The sequence below is a fragment of the Mirounga angustirostris genome, unplaced genomic scaffold (assembly GCF_029215605.1).
Source record: "Mirounga angustirostris isolate CCGP_5_RB_7025 unplaced genomic scaffold, mMirAng1.0.hap1 SCAF_7, whole genome shotgun sequence".
NCBI lineage: Eukaryota > Metazoa > Chordata > Mammalia > Carnivora > Phocidae > Mirounga > Mirounga angustirostris.
This window is the reverse complement of record NW_026991715.1, coordinates 26309153-26331710: the sequence shown is the minus strand read 5'-3', so window position 1 is coordinate 26331710 and position 22558 is coordinate 26309153. Positions and strand designations below refer to the sequence as shown.

The following is a 22558-nucleotide window of genomic DNA, read 5'->3' as shown; positions in this document are numbered from 1 at the left end:
ATAGTGGCTGTACCGGTTTACATTCCCACCATCAGTGCACAAGGGTTCTCTTTTCTTCACACCCTCGCCAATACTTGTTATGCTCGTCTTGATAACCAGCATTCTGATAGATGTGAGGTGATATCTCATTGTGGTTTAGATTTGCATTTCCCTGATGATGAGTGATGTTGGGCATTTTTTTATGTACCTGTTGGCCATTTGTATGTCTTCTTTGGAAAAATGCCTATTCAGTTTATCTGCACATTTTTAAAATCAGATTGTTAGGGTTTTTTTTTTTTTTTCTTTCCTCCTTTGCTGTTGAGTTGTATGAATTCCTTACATATTTTGGATATTAACCTCTTATGGTTTGCAAATATTTTCTCCCATTCCGTAGGCTGCTTTTTCATTTTGCTGATGGTTTCCTTTGCTGTGCAGCAACATTTTATTTTATTATTATTTTTTTTTTAAAGATTTTTAATTGATTTATTTGACAGAGAGAGACACAGCGAGAGAGGGAACACAAGCAGGGGGAGTGGGAGAGGGAGAAGGAGAAGCAGGCTTCCCGCCGAACAGGGAGCCCGATGCGGGGCTCGATCCCAGGACCCTGGGATCGTGACCTGAGCCGAAGGCAGACGCTTAACCGACTGAGCCACCCAGGCGCCCCTGTGCAGCAACATTTTAGTATAGCTTGCTTTCATTGTCTTGGTTTTTGGTGTCAAATCCAAAAAATCATTGCGAAGACTGATACCTGAGAGCTTACTTCCTATGTTCTTCTAGGATTTTTATGCTTTTGGGTCTTATGTTCAAGTCTTTAATTGGTTTGAGTTGAATTTTGTGTAATGGTGTGCAATAGGGATCCAGTTTCATTCTTTTGCCTCTGGCTGTCTAGTTTTCCCAGCACCATCTACTGAAGGAGGCTATCCTTTCTCCATTGTATGTATATTCTTGGCACCTTTGTCATATGTTAATAGAGCATTATGCATGAGTTTATTTCTGGGTTCTCTATTCTTTGTTGCTCAACTTTTTCTTCCTTTTACTGTTGTTATTAAGAATTTAGGATAATTTCTTTAGTCTGGATTCCCAGAAATGTGGTATTGGCTAGGTTTTAAGGTTAGGATTATTTTCATGTTCTTGATGTATGTTGGTTTTCTTCTCCAAAAGGCAATGCCAATTTGAACTGTAATTTGCAGTATCTTTAAGGCCTGTTCCTTCTGCAACATTGGGGGTCTTATTTTTATTTTGAAAGTTAATTGAAGAAACTTGCTAGTTTTGAAGAGAGTACACTGAAGTTGATTTGGTACGTTTTTTAGTTCAAACGTGCAGTTTATTAGGCCATGTTTGAATACTTAGCAGGCAACTGAAAAATCAGGTTTTGTTACAGGGTGGAGATATGGGAATATGTATCTGCTAGAGAAGAGATTGGGGAGTTTATGTATTGACATTCTGGAAATGCCTGGTAGAGAAAAAAGGCTGGTAAGGTTGTGGATGAATTTGTATTATAGAAGTCATAAAACTCAGAAAAGAAGATTTAAGAAAAATAAAGCTTTATATTTACTGTTTCTGTCTCACATAAATTACTTCATTTTATGACTAGGAAGTTTCTGAAGCTGGATATAATCTCAGTAAAGATTGTGGAGGAGGCCACTACAAGGTCTTACTTGAGAATATACTCCCATTTGTTATAGGCTTTCTTTTCCAGACGTTGATGATGAAGAGAAAGACTGGGATTGTCTAAATTGAAATTTTACCAGATTAGGACATTGCATATGACAGTCCATTGAGTGAAAACAAGCAATCAAAATGAATGAATGGCACTTCCCCCCATTTTTGTTTTCAACAACTTCTAAAGCAATTTTGAATTATTTCTGATCATAAGCTTGGTTTTAAGCCCTTCTCACTTGGGAGACTACTGACTTGGGACCATTTTCCTTTTCTTTACCAAAAAGTAGCTTTTATAGGTTTTGGTTAGATAAACCATTTAACAAACAAACAAAAAAGAGAGGCAAACCAAGAAACAGACTCTTAACTATAGAGAACAAACTGGTGGTTACTGGAGGGGAAGTGGTTGGAGGTGGGAGGATGAAATAGGTAATACGGATTAAGGAAGGCAGGTGTTGCATGAAGTGATGAATCACTGTATTGTACACCTGAAGCTAATATTACACTATATGTTAACTAACTGGAATGTAAATAAAAACTTGTGGGGGGAAAAAAGGAAAAAAAAGAAAAATCTTAGCCACATGCCTTTTGATTGAAGGGCTATAAAGTTAATTTCTAAAATGGTTTGTAACTTTTTAAGCAAGGTGTATTTTGTAGCTGTTTCCTCATTATCTGTTGAGGCATTTCCTTGTGAGGAAATGTACCCCCTTCATAAATATCATTTCCTAAAGATGCCCACTGCTTTTGAAAGTAATGTCTGTCTTTAACAGTTTGTTATTCCATTTTGGTTATTTGATCATGCCTCCTGCCTTATTTTTCTTTTATAACCATAGAAATACTTACATTAAAATATGTCTACTGTTACTTTGTTTCTTAAAAATGTAAGGTATACCTTACATCTTTAGATGTATGTACCATTTCCAAAATTATATTTCAGTAACTAAGTTGGTGAATTGAAAAATGTTATATTCCTGGTAAGAGGTGAATAAGAAATATTTGAGTACTATTTTATAACAACAAATATAAAGTTTAGAGTTCCATGGAAAGTTTTCACAGTGTATCTTTCCAGGTTTTTTCTTTGCCATTCTCTTCTTCACTGCTTCTCAGTATCACATTTCACTAATTTAGTCACATGCATCTACTTATGTCTCTAAGTCTTCTCATGGTATTCTCTCACAGATTTATCCATATTCCTCTCTGATTTTTCACCAGCAATCCAATCCATACTTAAATGTTATGTCCCTGTGTCACTTCTGTGAAACTCCCACTCACACAAGAAACCATTATTGCCCTCCTCTGCTACCTCAGCACTTGATATCTGTTTTGTCTGTTACACATGTCTTTTTATAGCCAGTTGTATTTATTTTTATCTCCCACACAGGACTGTGAGCTCCATTGTCTTTGTTTACTTAGCATCAAGCCAAAAGCCTTATTCATAGTGGTTCTTCATTTACTGGGCAAAGGGATATCCTTTGGGCATGGCAAACCTGGGTTTATCAAGGAGCAAACCTACATTCTTTGCTATAAACTTGTAGTAACAGTACAAGTTTGAAAGGAAAAAGGCCATTGGGTTCAAGTACTTCAAATTATAGTATTTGTTTTTTTTTAAGATTTTATTTATTTTTTGACAGAGAGCGAGAGAGGGAACACAAGCAGGGGGAGTGGGAGAGGGAGAAGCAGGCTTCCTGCGGAGCAGGGAGCCTGATGTGGGGCTCGATCCCAGGACCCCGGGATCATGACCTGAGCTGAAGGCAGACGCTTAATGACTGAGCCACCCAGGTGCCCCTCAAATTACAGTTTTTAATCTCAGTTTTATTACTGCTATTCCATATGGCCAGTGGTGAATAAATCCTTAGCTTTCTAAATATAGAAAGATGTTGAAATGTTGAGCACTGTAGGATCTTTTCTTTTTTTTTTTTAAAGATTTTATTTATTTGACAGAGAGACAGCAAGAGAGGGAACACAAGCAGGGGGAGTTGGAGAGGGAGAAGCAGGCTTCCCGCGGAGCAGGGAGCCCGATGCAGGGCTTGATCCCAGGACCCTGGGATCAGGACCTGAGCCGAAGGCAGACGCTTAACGACTGAGCCACCCAGGCGCCCCTGTAGGATCTTTTTTCTTTCTTTCTTTTTTTTTTTTCTTTTCTTTCTTTTCTCTCTTTTCTTTCTTCTCTTCTCTTTCTTCTCTTTTTCTTTTTTCTTTTCTGTCTTTTCTTCTTTTCTCCATCATTTCTTTTTGATAATGGTGCTTTGTACTTAATTGTCAATTTTGGTCTTTGTGTATAAACCATGAGAAGCCAAGGGTACAGCGATGTGCTATGGGCCTTTTATTTTGTATATGTTTAAATTATTTTTCATTATGCCTTAAACTTTCTAATTATAAAAGTATCAATTAGGTAAATGCTTCTGATAGGAATTCCAACAAAATAAAGATACACAAAAGCAAAAAGACATCCTTAATTGTACTCTTAATATTCCATACTTCTTCACAGAGATCTTCATGATAGAGTCTGATTTGAATATTTTCATTCTTCTCTCTATACATTTGTTTAGATATAGATACTAATTTTAAAAAATGTAACTGGGATGGATATAATATGTATATGTGGGTGCCTGTGTGCACGTGTGTCTAGGTGTTTAATGACTTTTTTTTCTGATTTAACCATATGTCTTGGAGAGCCATATTAGTACCTGGTGATTGGTTTCCTTTTTTAATTGCTGTTAGCTATATTGTGGATATACATTATGGTAAAATAGAAAAACCTAGGGAACATAAGCAGCAAGGTATTTCATGTAATCAAGTGATAGCCCTTGAGGTGCTCAAACAAATTAATGTCTGACGAGTTGGGATAGTTAGCACAGAACCTTAGCTTTGACTTGCTCATGTGAATTCTTTTTGCATCAGTTTTTTAAATATTAATGTTTAAATGTTAAAATGTTTAAATCAAAACTTAAAAAAAGAATACAAAGTTCTGGCAATGAATCTCAACAGTGATAATTTCTTTTTTTCCTTTTTTTTTGTTTTAAGATTTATTTATTTGCGGGGGGAGAGAGGGAGAGAGAGAAACTCATGCAGACTCCCCGCTGAGCACAGAGCCCAACCCTGAGATCATGACTTAACCAATGCCACCCAGGTGCCCCCAGTGATGATTTCTATAAGTTATCTCACGGTATTTGTTACTGAGTTAATTAAATATTCCATTTTCTACTGTCAAGGATTCTTTGGCAGTAGTTGTCAGAATTTAATATCCTTTTATTCTGTTTTTGTTTAATATCTCTTGCCTTATTTTCATTAACATTTATTTGAAAACTTCATTTACTTATCATAAGATGAATTCTTTTTTCCAGCATCCAGTGTTGGATGAACCAATAGCAGAGGCTGTCTGTATTATAGCAGATATGGATAAATGGACTGTTCAAGTGGCCAGTAGCCAGAGACGAATGACAGATAATAAATTGGGAAAGGAAGTCTTGGTTTCCAGTCTTGTGTCCAACCTGCTTCATTCCACTCTTCAGCTTTATAAACATAACTTGTCTCCAAATTTTGTAAGTATGTATAAGGCTTGAATTATTTGGCACTCCGATAGGTGACTGAACTTTATTTAGTATGTGCCTATGTTGAACACTGCTGTTAGCTTCCTCATTGTTTCCCAGAAAAGAGATGTTATGGACTGAAGGTTTGTGTTTTTCTAAAATCCATGTGTTGAAGCCCTGATACCCAGTATGATGGTATTTGGAGATGGGCCTTTAGGAGGTAATCAGGGTTAGATTAGGTGATGAGGGTGGAGTCCTCATGATGGGATTCGTGGATATCCTAAGAAAAGGAAGAGAGATTGTGAGGACAGAGCCAGAGACAGTCATCTGCGTGCCCAGGTGAGAGCTGTTGACAGAACTGGAACATGTTAGCACCCTGACCTTCACACTTCCAGCCTCCAGAACTGTGAAAAAATAATTCTCTGTTGTTTAAATCACTGAATCTATGGTATTTTGTAATGGCAGCCCAAGGGGATGTGTACATGTCTATGTGTTGTATGGTTTCGCAGCTGGAATTTGGTGCCTGACTAGTTTCATATAAGGTATGGACATGCAGTGTCCCCAAGCTTTGTGCAGAATGCCAGTGCTTTCTAGAGCCTCATTGTCCTGTTAGGACTTAGAATGAACACTCTTCGTAATACTGAATAACCTCTTACTGAAGACACCATTTCCAGCTTTCAAAGTTCTTCTTTTTCTTGTTAGGACAAATATAATACAGCTTACTTAAAAACCTCTGTAGATCAACTTGATAAAGGCCACATATGACAAAACCACAGCTAACCTTATTCTCATTGGTGAAATATTGAAAGTTTTACCCCTGTGATCACGGACAGGACATGGATGCCCACTTTCACCACTTCTTTTCATCAGAGTACTAACTAGAAAGCGCTAACCAGAGCAGTTAAGCAAGAAAAAGAAAGGCATCCAAATTGGAAAGGAAGAAGTAAAATTCTCTCTGCAGATGACAATCTTTTTTTTTTTTCCTATTTATTTATTTATTTATTTATTTATTTATTTATTTATTTATTTTTATTCTTATGTTAATCCCCATACATTACATCATTAGTTTTAGATGAAGTGTTCCATGATTCATTGTTTGTGCATAACACCCAGTGCTCCATGCAGAATGTGCCCTCCTCAATACCCACCACCAGGCTAACCCATCCTCCTACCCCCCTCCCCTCTAGAACCCTCAGTTTTTCAGAGTCCATCGTCTCTCATGGTTCGTCTACCCCTCCGATTTCCCCCGCTTCATTCTTCCCCTCCCACTACCTTCTTCTTCTTCTTTTTTTTTTTCTTAACATATATTGCATTATATGTTTCAGAGGTACAGATCTGAGATTCAACAGTCTTGCACAATTCACAGCGCTTACCAGAGCACGTACCCTCCCCAGTGTCTATCACCCAGTCACCCCATCCCTCCCACCCCACCCCCCACTCCAGCAACCCTTAGTTTGTTTCCTGCCATTAAGAATTCCTCATATCAGTGAGATCATATGATACATGTCTTTCTCTGTTTGACTTATTTCACTCAACATAATACCCTCCAGTTCCATCCACGTCGTTGCAAATGGCAAGATCTCATTCCTTTTGATGGCTGCATAATATTCCATTGTATATATATACCACATGCAGATGACATAATCTTAAACATAGAAAACTTGAAGATTCCACAAAAAAACTGATAGAGCTAAAAATGAATGCAGCAAAATTGCAAGATACAAAATCAGCATGCAAAGCTAGTTCCATTTACATACACTAGCAATGAACAGTCTAAAATGGAAGTTAAGAAAGCACTGTTAAAGAAGAACAAAGATGGAGGACTCAGACCTCCTAATTACTCCAAAGTGACAATAATCAAAACAGTGTGATACTGGCATAAGGACAGACATATGGGCCAAAAGAATATAATAGCCCAAAAATAAACCCTTAGTTATATGGTCAGTTGGTTTTGGACAAGGGAGCCAAGACCATTCAAAGAGGAAAGGAGCCCTTGAAATAAACCATGCTGAGAAAACTGGATATCCACATGTAGAAGAATGAAGTTGAACCCTTACCTATTGCATGTACAGAAATGAACTCAAACTTGAATCTGACTTAAATTGAAACTTAAGTGCTTAAACTATGTAAAACTGTTCAAAGAAAGCATAGGGGATAATCCTTATGGCATTTGATTTGGCAGGGATTTCTTGGATTTAACACCAAAAGCACAAGCAACAAAAGTAAAAAACAGATTCATGGGACTTTATCAATAATCAAAATTTTTGTTCACCAAAGGACACTATCAACAAGTGAAGAGACAATCTGCAGAGCAGGAGAAAATATTTGTAAATCATATATGTTCAAAGAGATTGGTATCCAGAGTAACAAAGAAAAACTCAATTTAAAAATAGGCAAATAGACATTTCTCTAAAGAAGTGGATATGGTCAATGAGCATATGAAAAGATCTTCAGGAAAGTACATATCAAAACCACAGTGAGGTACTCCTTCACACCCGTAAGTGTGGCTATAATCAAAAACAAAAAACAAGTATTAGCCAAAATGTGGAGAAATTGGAACCCTTGTGCATTGCTGGTGGGAATGTAAAATGGTGCAGCTGCTGTGAAAAACACTTTGGCAGTTCTTCAAGAAGTTTAACATTGTATTGCCCTGTGATCCAGCAATTCTACCTGTGGTTTTATATTCAAAACAGTTGAAAGCAGGGACTCAAAAATTATACCATCATGTTTATGGCAGCATTATTTGCAATAGCCAGAAGTTGAAAACACCTCATGTCCATTAACAAATGAATGGATAAACAAAATGTGGTATAATACATAGAATGGAATATTTCAGCCAAGCTAGGGAATGAAATTCTGATACATTCTGATACAATATGGATGAACCTTGAACTCATTATGCTAAGTAGAATATGTGAAAAGGACAGATATTATAGGATTCTACTTAAATGAGGTCTCTAGAACAGGCAAATTCACAGAGACAGAAAGTAGAGAGAGATTACCAAGGGCTCGGGGGAGGAGGGAATGAGGAGTTACTATATAATGGGTACAGAGTTAATGTTTGGGATAATGAAAAAAGTTCTGGAAATGGATAGTGATGATGGTTGCACAACATTGTGACTATACTTAATGCCACTGAATTGTATACTTAAAAATGGGTAATATGGGGGGTGCCTTGGTGACTCAGTCAGACATATGATGACTCTTGATCTCAGCTCAGGTCTTGATCTCAGGGTTGTGAGTTCAAGCCCTGCATTGGGCTCTGTGCTGGGCGTGGAGCCTACTTCTTAAAAAAAAGGGTAATATGGTAAATTCACAGATATATGTAAATTGTATATACAGTTTATATATATATGTGTGTGTGTATAATTTCTATTTTGTTTTTCCAAGAAGAAAGTGGGTTTTTATTAGCAGTTTGGTGTTTTTTTAATTTTTTATTTATTCATTTATTTTTTAAAGATTTTTAAAAAATTTATTCATTTATGATACAGAGAAATATAGAGCGAGAGCATGAGCAGGGAGAGAGGCAGAGGGAGAGGGAGAGGCAGACTCCCCGCTGGGCTGGGAGCCTGATGTGGGGCTCGATCCCAGGACCCTGGGATTATGACCTGAGCCGAAGGCAGACGCTTAGCCATCTGAGCCACCCAGGTGCCCCTGGAGTTTTTTTAAGTAAGCTTCACACCTACTGTGAGGCTCAGACTCACAGCCCTAAGATCAGGAGTCCCACACACTACCGACTGAGCCAGCCAGGCGCCCCATTAGTAGTTTTAATAGTTGATTTTCATTGGAAAGGAATCCTCTGGAAGAATTCAGTGTTTTAACACTTGAAACTCATGCTTTTTTCTCAAATGTTATAGCATCAATTCACATGCAAAAATCACCTATTTTATTAAATTGAGCAAATTAATTGATAATAAGTGAAGTGTATGTGTTTTAGTTTTTAATGTTCTAGCTCAGAAACATGTCTTCTAGTAAGGACTACTGGGCATTTTCTGTGAGCTATTGCTAACTTTTTTAACTCTCCATGGGAGAATGCAGCCTTTCCTGTGTAAATATATTTGAAATGCATCAATTTATGAGTGTTATATTTATCAAATTTGGAATAAAAACATTTTTTAAAGTTCTGGAAATGTGTAGTGGTGATAATTTCACTTTTTTTGGATGTACTTAATGCTTCTCAATTGTACACTTAAAAATGGTTAAAATGGAAAATTTTTTATTATGTATAATTTACCACATTTAAACAAAAACAGAAACTCTGTAGGATCTAAATCTTTGATATTAACTAGAAAAAAAATACAATCCTTCAGCTAAAATTATGTGCTTTAAAAATGTGCTCCAAATTTTAGTTTATGTAGGAAAAACTGAATTGTCATAAACTTGATGCTTTGGAATTTGCCATTACTTCGACTTAGAAACCATTTTCTTACCTGGTTCTTGTTTCCCCCTAACTGCAGTGTGTAATGCATCTTGAAGACCGATTACAGGAGTTATACTTCAAGAGCAAAATGCTGTCTGAGTACCTGAGGGGACAGATGCGTGTTCACGTCAAGGAGCTAGGAGTGGTTCTAGGGTATGTTTGTGGCTTTGTTTTCTTACTGCACTTTCTTTAGGCAAAGAATATTCCCCAGAATTGCCTTTTAGAAGTTGGACACTGTTATCAGTTGGGTTGCTTTATACCATATAAAAGCAGATCCTTGGCTTCCACTGATCCGAAAGGCATTGTCCCTTATACTATTACAGTAAGTTGAGAAACTTGTAATTTACATATGCTGTAAACTCATCATTCCCAGCATCTGCCCTTCCATCCAAATGAGCTGACTGAAGTAACACTATTCTGTGGGTGGTAGTACATTATCTACATATTATTACTCCTTCTCCATTATCTTTATGTCTGTCTGCTTTGCAGTTTTCCCTGGGAAGAGGACATTTTTTAAAAATGCTAACTGAAGGAGGAACAGGAAATTGGTGGGAAACACTGATTAGCACTTTTCATTATATTTCGTAGTTACTTTGCCTATGTTCTATGGCTTCTTGTGTTGTGTGTGTGTTTGTGAATTATTTCCCGAAATCCTAGTTACATAAATTGAAACAAGCTAGAACCTTTTTTAATTAAACTTCTTAGAAGGAAGAGAGAACCAACATCGAGTAGCAATCGTGTCAGAAACGAAATTAAATTCTTTCATTAATACTGTTCCTCATCATCTAGATTGGATATAGATGATTCTGTGTGTGTCATGCCTTTATTTAAAAAAATTTAGGGGCATCTGGGTGGCTCAGTCGTTAAGCGTCTGCCTTCGGCTCAGGTCCTGATCCCAGGTTCCTGGTATCGAGCCCCACATCGGGCTCCCTGCTCTGCAGGAAGCCTGCTTCTCCCTCTCCCACTCCCCCTGCTTGTGTTCCCTCTCTCGCTGTGTCTCTCTCTGTCAAATAAATAAATAAAGTCTTTAAAAAAAAATTTTAAAAACATAAAAAAATGTAAACTAGTTTTTATTTTTTTAAGATTTTATTTATTTATTTATTTATTTGCGAGAGAGAGACAGAGAGCACGAGAGGGAGGAGGGTCAGAGGGAGAAGCAGACTCCCTGCCAAGCAGGGAGCCCGATGCAGGACTCGATCCCAGGACTCCAGGATCATGACCTGAGCTGAAGGCAGTTGCTTAACCAACTGAGCCACCCAGGTGCCCTAAACTAGTTTTTAATGTAATATGCATATAACCAAATTTTACAGTGCATTTTGACATAAAATGAAAATTAAGTTGTCACTGTCTTTTCCCCAACATCTGATCCTCACCCAAACACAATTAATGAATTGTCTCTTCTTACATAATTTTTAAAATATGAAAAGTATAAATTGGTTTACTTTCTGTATATCATTATGCAACTTGCCTTTTAATATATCATGAATGTTCATATAAGTACATACTGATTTATCTCTTTACTTTTAATGGTTGTATAGCATTTCATTATATGGTAGAATTTATATTTTTAGGTTTTGTGCTATTACAAATCAATGCTGGAATGAATATAAATCTTTGAAGTTTGTAGGATAAATTCTTAGAAGTAGAATTTTTGGCTAAAGGACATGTGTATTAAATTTTTGATGGATATTGTTATTGTGATAGTTAATACTAAAGGTTGTCCAAAAAGTATCAGAATAAATTCTCGCAGACAGCAGGAAGCACACTCTTCCTACTGCTGGCTATTGTCAAGCTTTTTCATCTTCGTCAAGCAACTAGCTGAAAAAATGTAATGTGATTTTATTCAGATTTATTCTCTAACCGTGAATAAGCCTACATAACTTTTTCTGTATTTATTGGCCACTTTTTTTCCTATAAATTATTCATGGTAGGATGTATTTTTAAGAAGCTTCCATTACAAAAAAAAGCAGCAGCAGCAGCAGCTCCCATTACTTCTTCCCAGTACTTTTTTTTTTTTAAAGATTTTATTTATTTTAGAGAGAGAAAGCGCGCGAGTGTGCACGCATGAGGGGGGAGGGGCAGAGGGAGAGGGACAGAATCTCAAGTGGCCTTCACTTGCCCTGAGTGCAGAGCCCAGTGTAGGGCTCTATCTCACGACCCTGAAATCATGATCAGAGCCGAAACCAAGAGTTGGATGCTTTACTGACTGAGCCACCAGGCGCCCCCAAGTACTTCTATAAAAACATTTGTATCCAGAATAGTATGGGTGGACACATTTATTCTATTATTAGACTTTATTGTATTTCTTAAGATACTGTCCCTTGCTCTGATGCCTGGTCTATTAGCAGATCAGTGAGATGCTTTCCAACATCCATGACTTTGTTACTATTGGGTTTCAGTGGCTTTCTTTTTAAAAAAATCTTTTGTTCTGGTTTTTACTTACTGAAACATTTCCAGTTTGTGTTATCTTCAACTCCCTTCTTACCCTTTTCCCTTTGGCCCAAGTGGCTTAGGTTCTTGACTGCTGAGATACGGTATGTAGCATTTATTACCCGTAAGACCATGTCTTGGTTATAGAAAGCCTAAACTGAGATTTTTGTTTTCTTTATTTCAGGATTGAATCCAGTGATCTTCCTCTTCTGGCTGCTGTAGCAAGCACTCACTCTCCATATGTTGCTCAGATACTCCTTTAATATAAAGGTTGTAAGAAATTAACTTTGGTAGAAAGTTAAACAGAAACCAAGGAAGTAGATGCAACATTCATTTATGGCAGTTTTTTTCCCTGTTAGACTTCGATCTGAATGAGTCAAATGCCTGGGTATCCTGCGTTGCAGTACATATTGTGTGATCATTGGATTGCTTTTTCCTTTTGGTTGGACTTTTGGGTGGTTGTATACTTTTAACCAAGTGAAACTAAAACAGCATAAATAATTTTGAGGGAAAGCATTTGAAAAAGCCAAAGTGTAGAAATTTCTAAATGAGTAACATCAAGGAATTTCATATGATCACTCCCGTGTTGCCACGCTCATAAATAGCAATGGATGTCTCACGATTAAATGGCTCAGCAATAGTCATTTCATTAGTTTTAATTCCTTATTTCTAAGGTATGGATAGATCTATAAAAGCTTGATTATTTGTTCTTTTGTTTTTCAATTCAAAATAGTAATTTTGGGGTATTTCTCAAAGTATTTTAAACAACCTGTTAGTTATAGTAAATCCAGAATAATGAGTGTAAATGTGTATGTTATCCACCCAAGTGTACATATGTATCTATTTTTTAAAAAAGCAGTGGTAGAAATACAAGATTGATTGGTAAACATACCTTTTTTTAAAATAATATTTTCAACTAGTATAAATTGTAAATAGTGTTTAAATGTTACTCTCTGGTGAATTTTCTGTTCACACACCCTAAACTATAACTAAAGCCAGTCTTTTTTTAAGGCTGAGGAATGTAGATTCCCAAAATAAGAATACTACTTTATACCATTTGTTTTGTTTATAAGTATAAGCTAATTCTTAAAAATGTTAATATTTACATATTTGCATCTAATTTAATAAATGAAAATTAGGATTAAAAATTACACCAAAGCATTGGGAAAAATACTACTATTTTCTTTAAAAGTGCTCAGGTAGCCAAGGCCTTTGCTTTCAGTATCAGCCCTTCTTGAACCCACAGGAACTGAATATTTGTTTCACTGCTTCATAATATTCAGTTTACACTAATAGAGCTCATTTTAACTCTTAAAATTATTCTCTTTTCTCTAACAGCCCTTCCCTTCCAAAATCTAATTTTTTTCAAATATTTTCACTTTTCAGTTGTTAATGTTTCTGTATATATTGTCGAGTGTTGCTTATGAGAAAGGCTAACATGGAACCAAACTCTTGTAAGTAATGTAAATAGAAAGATGGGTAGATAAAGTTTTCAGTATGCTCTACTACCTCAGTTTACTTGAATACTACATTATAGCCTATTCTTTACTTACCTGATCTAAGATACTTTTAGTATGTGTGCTGCCGAAGCGAGCACTAAGATACTTTTAATGCTAGACGTGAAATTGGTTTCTGCTTTCATGGACTGTTTTCATCGTAATTGATTAGCTTAAAAGCCCACTTGTTTATTCTCTTACTAAGTATAATTACTGTATAATACATTCATTCTTGCTGTTTGAATTTTTAGTAATTAAGGAAAATTTCTGTGGTTTGTTTAGTCTTTGGCCTTGAATTTATAGTGCTGGGTCACATTTTGCCTTGTTCTTTATGTATTCAAGAAATCTCCAACTAGACAAGAAATGGTTGTTTTGATGGAGTGTAAACCTGAAATCGTGCCTGCAATCACTTTTGCCCCTGCATCCTATCAGCTGGTCCCAGTTAGTACCTGAGTCTCCCGTGGATGACTTGCTGCCAAAGAGTATTTATGGATCTGTTTTCTTTGGCTTAATTTTCTTGTTCCATTAATTATTGAAATTCTTCCCTCTTTTATTGTTTGGAATTCTATGAATCAGTCTCTTTGGCAGAATTCAGAATATAGACAGATTAGTAGGTGGGCCATTATTTTTTGATTGTAGTTGAGAATGATATGTACCAGGTAGATAATATGTTTTTGCTTGTTTCTTTTTTTAATTAATCATCAAACTATTTGAAGTCCTGTTTGAAATCTCTGTCATTTAGGAAATTTAGTCTTCCAAAATGGATGGCCCATGCTACCGTTACTTTTAAAAAGTAAGCTTAACGGGGCGCCTGGGTGGCTCAGTTGGTTAAGTGTCTGCCTTTGGCTCAGGTCATGATCCCGGGGTCCTGCCTGCTTCTCCCTCTCCTCTCCACTCATGCTCTCTCTCACTATCTCTCTCAAATAAATAGATACATAAATAAAATCTTCAAAAAAATAATAAAACTAAGCTTTGCTCAGAAGGAAGAGGCCTATAGTTTCTTATAGAATCATTAATCCTTATAGGATTCCTGAGTTTTATAATTCCTAACCCTCTGTAATTTCTACTACCTTCATCATAGTCTTGTTTTTCCTTACACAAAGCCCAAGGAATGAGCTGCTGCTTCTTTAAAGTGTGATCATTATGATGAATGTGAAAAGAGTTTTGGCCTGTTCAAAATAATTTTTTCAACTTCCTATGGTACAGACAGATATGGGTTACATATTTTAAAAACCTGTTTGTTTCAACAGGAAATTAAAAAAACTTGCAACAGGAAATGAAAAAGGGATCTTTTACATTATAGATTTAAAACTAATTTTTCCTTGTATATAAACTAATTGGTTTGATTTGAAATATTCCTGGCTTTTATTAATATGTCTTAATATTGAGTTTGAAAATGTTAAGTGCAATAAACATACTAGCACAGATCTTATTTTGTTGCAGTTGGCATACACTGGGGATGATCACTTTAAAAAAAAAAAAGATTTTACACAATGCCTCCTTCTGGTGGATGTCTTATGAGATTGTTCTGCTTTCTCTAAGTTATTTAGATGGTGGGATATGTAAAATGTATATACTTGTTCCTTGTTCTGTATACATTTCTCAAATGTACACCTGTATTATAATAACCTCCCAGTTCTAGGGGAAATTTGTGCAATAAATACACGTCAATTTGATGGACGATATTGGTCTTTATTTCATGTGTAAATAAGGTATAGGTAATATCATGGACTCTGGTGTCTGCTCACTTGTATTCTTTTCACAAGTGTGGCACTTTTAGATATGTGACCTTGTTCATAATGTCCTTCTTTAATCCCAAATTTCTTTACTGGTATTTAGTAGAATCTACTTTCTGAGGTGGTTGTGCGAATCAAGTGAAATAATGAACATCAAAAATTTATCTCAGTGCATGGCACACCCCATGTGCTCAATAATTCTTGGCTGTTGCTATTACTGGGTAATCTGTCCAGCCTCCCCACTATGGCCCCCAGTTGTTGTGGGGAGAACTTAACATTATGTTCTTATGAATGAAAATATAGTCACAAAAAATATACTGGTATAATGTTCCCTTTGACCTGTTCCTCATAATGACAAATAGAAAATTTCTTTAACTGAAAACAAACTAAAATTCATTTAAAACTTAGAAGAAGCCATGTAAACCAGTTAAGAACATGGTATTCAGTACAAATTACCATTGACTTTCTTTTTTTATTTTTTTAATTTTTTTTTTTAAAGATTTTTTATTTATTTATTTGACACAGAGATAGGGAGAGTGAGAGAGAGAGCACAAGCACGGGGAGCAGCAGGCAGGCAGAGGGAGAGGGAGAAGCAAGCTCCCCATGGAGCAAAGAGCCTGATTCGGGCCCGATCCCAGGACCCCAGGATCACGACCTGAGCCGAAGGCAGCCGTTTAATCAACTGAGCCACCCAGGTGCCGTACCACTGACTTTACAATTGAACCAAATATCGGCCAGTTGGTTTGTTCACTGATTTGCATGTGACTCTGAGCAAGTCTATCTTCTTCATCTTCATTATAGGGTAAGTAAGCTCTTTCATCAGTCCAGAGTGCCTGCTCTGCAGCAGTGATTCAGCCCTGAGTAGGCTGTTGAGATGCTACCTTATGTTACTCAGGCCAGTAGATTTGGGCAGTTATGTCAAGAGGAAGCATTAGACCAGTGGCTTTTTGTAGTGCCTGTTTTCATATCATTTTATATATATCACTCTTATATTTGACCAAAGAAAATAAGTGCACTATTTTAAAGCAGAGAGGAAGTGTCAAGTATTTGGGAAGCATCCATCAGGTATTTTAGAGGTTTATAATTGGTACCTGTATTGATATGTGCTGTTCCCACATACAAATTTAGAGAAATCTTGGAATAGCATAGAGGAGTGATTTTGGTAGTAAGAATCTGAAACACAGACTTTAATCTGAGATCATACAGACTTTCCATGAGGATTTGTTTCGTTTCTCAGACCAGAATGGTTTCCACCTAGTATGTGGTGACAAATGTATTGTAAAAGATTATCTGGTATTCGTTTGTTTTTGCCATTAGGATGGCACATGGAACCAAACCTGAGGTGAAGGTGCAAGGGGCGGGGGGGGAGCTGGGAATTGTAGCTTTGAGTAAAAAGGCAAAGGTTAGAGAGTGTAGTGCTTCTTATCCTTGCTTTGGAGTGCAGACCATGGACTTGGTCTTGTTTGTTCTAGGTTTAACCTTTGAGACATCCCTTAAAAAAAAAAAAAAAAAAAAAAGGAAATACAAGCAGTCCAAAAGAGATTTTTAAAGAATATCTGAAATTTCCACCCACTATTTGTCAGGAGAACTTTGGTGGTCTTAAAGCATATGCTCAGAGCTTCCACCAACCCCCACTACGTAGTCTCCTGAGACTTGGTCCCTTTTAATTCTTTTAAAAGGGACTCTGGTCAAAGTGAGCCTAGACCAATCCCTTCATTAAATTACAGACAGATCTCTGGGTTAACACTGATTATACCTCCCATGGATAAATCTGTATTTACTCTTAAGGAGAGTACTAAGTTGAAGAGGCTTGAGCTTCCTTGTTTTCCAAGTGACTATTTTAACAAGGGCAGTCCAAAAATAATCTCGGTATTCACCTCAGTGCTCATCTCTTCAGATTCTTGGTAAAGGCAATGTTACCTAAATTGTCTCAGAGGGAGTCACATTGTTGAAATGTGTAAATATAAGGGAGATATTTTCTCAAAAAACTTGTGATGCCACTCTTGTGTCACACAATTATTCCAGCACTCACAAGTCGGTGAAGGGGCTGGAATTAAGTGGGGTCAGACTAGTTCAGAACCTGAGTTAGTTTAGTTTTTAAACCTCGTCACATACTAGAAACACCTAGGTAGCTTTTGAGAAATACTAATTCCTAGACCCCACCCTCAGATTCTGATTTAATGACCATAACTGACTTTATGGATTTGGGCGAAAACATGCTTTTTTTTTTTTTTCCCTCTAGTAGTGACTCCATTTCCCAACATACTCCAAATCTCAAGTCTTTACTGCATTCCAAGTGCTATTAAAACCAGTGCTCTTTACTACCATATTTTTGTTGGTTTGCTCTTTTTTGGTAAGATAGCCATTCTGAGTATGTCTGCCTAATTAGGATTCGGTTTTGCATAAAACATTTGCTTCACCAGACCTCTTTCTTTGCCATTAGAGAACAATCAAATGCCCTTTTTTTTTTTTTTAACAGCAAAATCCCCTCTTAATTACTTAGTATCCTTAGATAATTCCATTTGTTCATTCAACAAATACTCATTGAGCACCTGTTACATGCTGGGCACAAGTCTGAGTGCCAGCTATATGCAGTAAATAACACAAACCTTCTTGTGTTCTTAGGGAATTTACATATTTCCCACTGGTGGGAGAGACAGATGAAAATATGGTATCAGATTGTGGTTAAGTATAATGAAGAAAAATAAAGTAGGGTAAGGAATTAAGATTTTTTTTTTTTTAAAGAATTAACCATGTTTTGTTTTTCCTAGAATTTAATAAACTGCTTGCATTCAGAACCATTATTTTTCCTTTCAGATACCAGGTAGTACTGGTGAATACTATCCTAGAGGTTGCCTTTTCTCTGAAAATAGCTATTAGAGTTTTCACTGTCTATTCACTTTTTTCAGCTTAGCAGAGCACAATATAAGATGGTAAGGACATTTCAAAGTGTGCTTAAGTTTAGATTTGCGTAGTTACCATGGACATTTATTGTTTTTACTATTGCTGTCTTATGATAAAGCTAATAAAGTTATTTTTGTGTAATTTTTTCATGAAATATTATATATAGAAAAATCAATAAATATACACTAATGTAACCATAACTTAGGTCAAGAAACAAATCAGTTCTAGTAACCTAGAAGCCCCTTCCTCCATGTGCCCTATCCTGATCATAATCCTAACATTTTTGTAACTACAGTCTGATTTTTGTGAACATCCTCTCCTTTTTTCTTTCTACTGCATCCCTATGTGATATAATTTAATTTTGCTTGTATTTGAGCCCTGTGTTATAATTATACTTCATGTTTTGTTTTGCTTTTTTCCCTCTCAACATTACGGTGGAGATTCATCCACTGAATCCAGTGATATATTCATTCTGTTACTGGTGGACATTGGTGTTATTTTTAGCTTTTGGCTAATATGAACAATGAACATTTTTGTTCATCTTTTCTAGTGTACATGGTATTCTTCAGGACATTATCAAGGACTGGACTTGCTGTGAAAGGGTATTTTTCAGCTTTACTAGATGATTTTTTCTGCCAAAGCATTTCCCAGTTTACACATACAACTGCAATTCGTGACAGTTCTTGTTGCTGCACCTCTTCATGAATACATAAATGTGTTAAAGTTACTAATGAAAAAAAATTAGGCGTTAAAAATCTTTCCAGTTCTTCACACTTTAATTTCTGCTTCAGAGAAATCACTTTTCAGAGGTAAAGTAATAAAGAGTGTAGGCAACATCTGAAGTACTGCACATGTATTATGTCATATAAGAGAATCCCAAAGCAATGGGTCCTTTACTAGTCCCATTTTACAGGTAAGGAAACTGAAGTTAAGAGATATTAAATAACTTCAACTGGTATAAATAGAAATGGCCTATTAAAGACACAAAATCAGATGTTTGCCTGTAAGGTCTAAGCTCATGGTTGTCATGCTTTAATTCCTTACCCCCCTTTCAAATATTTATGTGGCCCTAGAAAATGATCCTTGAAGAATGGAAGGGCTAATGTTTGTGATCCTTGGCAGATCTTTGAGAGGATGTTTATACACACAAAAAAATGACGAAAATGGGTCACTGCAATTCCTTGTGATCTCTCCACAATTACTTTATTTCCAGAATGGCTGAGCCACAACTTCCTTGGTAGGGTTTTTTACCTATATTCAAAAAAGAAATGTGCTAATATTATGTTGAAAACTTCGTTTGGGCAAGCCCAACGACCAACAGAAAACAAAACTATTAATATCACTCATCATTACCAGATTCCAGAAATGTAAATGTTGCAGCCTGAATTCTCCTTTCCCTTTTGTTACTCTAAAATATTTTAATTCTTAGCACGTCATTAGAAAACTGAATAACGTCATAATCATAAATCTCTTTTAATTATTGAGTGAACTATGCTAACTGCTGTGAGAAATACTAAGATGTACCTAGACGTGGCATACAAATCTCAGGAAACTTAAAATTCATTAAAAAGAACATGCCTATGATGGCTACCAATTAAGGAATTTGAGACCAGTGCGGCCCATCAATGCGCTAAAGGGACGGCAGTGAAAAATACTGTTCTAGAACGAATGGGTTCTGGAATTCTATCAGTCTTCTCACAGTGAAAACCTAATCTGCAGGTGCGGTCTGTTTTTCTTACCAAGGGACCAGTAAATAAATGGAAATTGGCTTTATTCGCTCTGTTAGGAAACAGGCTAGTATATAAAATGTAGTGCGAAACTGGTCACTCCTGAGTCCAGGCGGCCCTAAATCCTCCCCCCGCCCCCGGCCCCAGGAAAGGGCTGAGCTGAGCGAGGGCTGCCTGGGCATTGGTTATGTGAGTAAGTACACACCTGACTTCGCGAACCAGCACTAACTGGGAGCTGCCCTCAGGACCAGCGCCCAATTCCTGCTCAAGGCCGCGACACTTTCTCTGCCCCGATCTCAGTACGTCCGTAATGGACAGGGCAAGTACTTTCTGACGGCCTCCTTCCACAAAAGATTTCGTTTTATTAAAAGAGACGCAGGGAAGAGTCAGTGAACTTCCTCGTTCGCGAAACGGCAGCGACGATTCCTGCACTTTCTCCAAGGAAGGGGTGTCAGCGTTGCAGAACTGGAGTTTAGCCCCAAGTCTGGCCACACCCTGAGCTTCCGGACTAGGGCACAAACAGAACCCTCCCCCCAAAACACTTACCCTTACGGTTTGGCCCCAACAGGCTATTTTTGCTCAGTCCCTCGCAGCGCGTTTCCGGTCCCTGCACCGGAAGTTGGAACGGCCGAAACCGCAAATCCGAGGCGGATCCCGTGACTGGTTCAGGTGAGATCTCGCGACGTGTCTTCAAATCTCACGAAGAAGAGTCGGAAGAGGCCTAACTGCACCGCCCCAGTTTTTACGTCACCGCGGAGACACGCCCTTGGGCGCTCGTTTGCGTGCTCGCCCTGCTGCGCATGCGCATCCGCCCTCCTTCCGCCCCCGTGCGGGCTTCCCTCTGGCCAGTCGCGCGTGGGCTGAGGCCCTGGGCGGGCGTTGCGAAGGCTTGTTTGCTCGAGCGCTGACCCTGGGGCGGTCAGGAGTTCTTTACCTCGGGGGTGGAGGGTGCAGACCCCCTACCTAAGGTGAATGTGCTGTCTCGTGGACTGCTAAGGGCAGGCTGGGGGGCAGGGGGGCCGGCGCCGCAGCCATGAACTCACCCGTGGACCCCGGCGCTAGGCAGGCGCTGAAGAAGAAGCCTCCCGAGCGGACCCCCGAGGTAAGGCTGGCCGACGCTAGCGCGCGTCCCACTGTCCAACGGACAGCATCCTCCTGTCGGTCCGAAAGCTGCGGCGACTGTCCCCTTGCTGGAGCCTCGCACCTGCTGCCAGTATATCTGTTTTCTGCGTTCCCCCCTCCCCCCCCCCCAAGGCCCTTCTCGCCGGGGTGATGACCGCCTTTCCTGCTTGAGGTGTAATCTTCCCGCACACCCGTCTTTGCCGGTAACTTCCTAGTGTTTTCGATAAGAAGACACCATAACAAAATCGTATCTTCTCAGGGCAAAATGTGGGTCTCGGAGTGAGAGTGTCCCTAGGTAGAAAAACAAGGTAGAAATTGTTAGTAGTCAAATTCTCGAAAAGTAACTTCTCTTCAAAGGTCCCTTCAGAGACCTTACCTAGAAAAGAAAGTTTTCAAAATCAGCTTAAAACTTTGCATCTAGTCAGGTGATGAATTCTGGTGGTGGATGATGCATATTTAAAGATCTGGTGGTTCTGGTTGGTACTTTCTCAGACTGTCAGCGGGAAATTTTTCAGTATTTTGTGCTTGGATCCAAAATTTGCTCTGTTGGGTTAGCATCAGTGGCATCAGCTTAAATGATTTTCATTTGACCTCTATGCTGATTTTCAGTCACATAACTGAAACCTTGTAATTTTGCATAGCCCTATAGAGTGCTTAGATTTTGTGGGAGGTTTTCCTTGATTTGCAGTAGTTTCTGTAATAAGTGGTATATTTCTTAAACCAAAAAGCAATAATAGTGTGAAGGGATTGTTAGATTGTCATGTATATGGTTGCAATAAATGAAATTAAATGTTTTGGCTAGTTCTTAAGCCACTTTGAGGTTTTTTTGAGATTTATACTGCTTTGCATAGTGGATCTCAGTAACTTTTGTGATATGACATTAGTCAAGGTGTAACTGTAGCTGTGATAAGTCAAACTTTTTGGGGATCCTTATCTTTAAATGAAAACAAGGCAAATTATGCCACTTTCCAGAGTCCTCATTTTGAGACCTACATTTATTATCCCATGTGTTTTAATTTCCCTGTGATGATTCTTGAAGTCATTGTGAGCTAATTGAAAGCCTTCACCTTCACACGGGTGAATCTGCTATAGTTTTTATATAATTAGAAATGATTATGCATGTCTTGCAATCTATAATGTAGGTTTTACTTTTAAATATTATTTATGATAAATTCACGTTTTAATGGGAAAATCTTACTTTAGTAGCATAATTAGCTTCTTTGGAATGGCCTATTTTGAGCCTTAGGGGATTTTCTTTCTTCCTTTTTTCTTTTTTCTTTTTTCTTTTTTGGTTTTAGAAGATTTTCTAAACTATTCAGAAAATTATGTTGGCCGGTGTGTGCCGCGTTAAGTATTTTATCTTGTCTTACTGGAACAGCAGCATTGTTTAAGGGAATGCTGACCAACTGCCCACAGTACAGTCTACAATCCTGACATAACATGGTAACTGCTTGATTTATTGGCAGTGCTTTTGAGTGAATATAGAATTTGTTTGCAGTACAAAAGTATGACTAAAGAAATGGTAACCTAAATTCAAGTGATGATTTATTTTTGA

General features: G+C 37.6%; 2 protein-coding genes and 1 long non-coding RNA gene across 15 annotated transcripts in view; 2 read left to right on the top strand and 1 right to left on the bottom strand.

Annotated features, from left to right (window-relative positions):
- The window catches only part of FNIP1 (folliculin interacting protein 1), a 151507-nt gene extending 136317 nt beyond the window's left edge, over window positions 1–15190 (top strand). For 3 of the 4 annotated variants that reach the window (XM_045892155.3, XM_045892141.3, XM_045892148.3), the window contains 3 exons: window positions 4983–5180; window positions 9626–9741; window positions 12203–15190. In XM_045892155.3, the coding sequence (XP_045748111.1) occupies window positions 4983–5180; window positions 9626–9741; window positions 12203–12281 (393 nt within the window). In that variant the 3' untranslated portion in view covers window positions 12282–15190. Of the gene's footprint in view, window positions 1–4982; window positions 5181–9625; window positions 9742–12202 lie in introns of those variants that run through there. The other variant, XR_010412994.1, reaches the window with a different exon arrangement.
- LOC135365343 (uncharacterized) lies at window positions 395–20583 on the bottom strand. Its single transcript, XR_010412998.1, has 2 exons — window positions 20428–20583; window positions 395–5448 (listed from the first exon to the last, which is right to left on the bottom strand). It is a non-coding gene; the product is annotated as an uncharacterized LOC135365343 (long non-coding RNA).
- Window positions 20571–22558, top strand: part of RAPGEF6 (Rap guanine nucleotide exchange factor 6) — a 202531-nt gene continuing 200543 nt past the window's right edge. For all 10 annotated transcript variants that reach the window (XR_010412993.1, XM_064595858.1, XM_064595855.1 and 7 more), the window contains exon 1: window positions 20571–20983. Coding sequence is in view for 8 of the 10 variants with exons in the window: in XM_064595858.1 (XP_064451928.1) it covers window positions 20915–20983 (69 nt within the window). In the remaining 2 variants the exon portion in view is untranslated. The remainder of the gene's footprint in view (window positions 20984–22558) is intronic.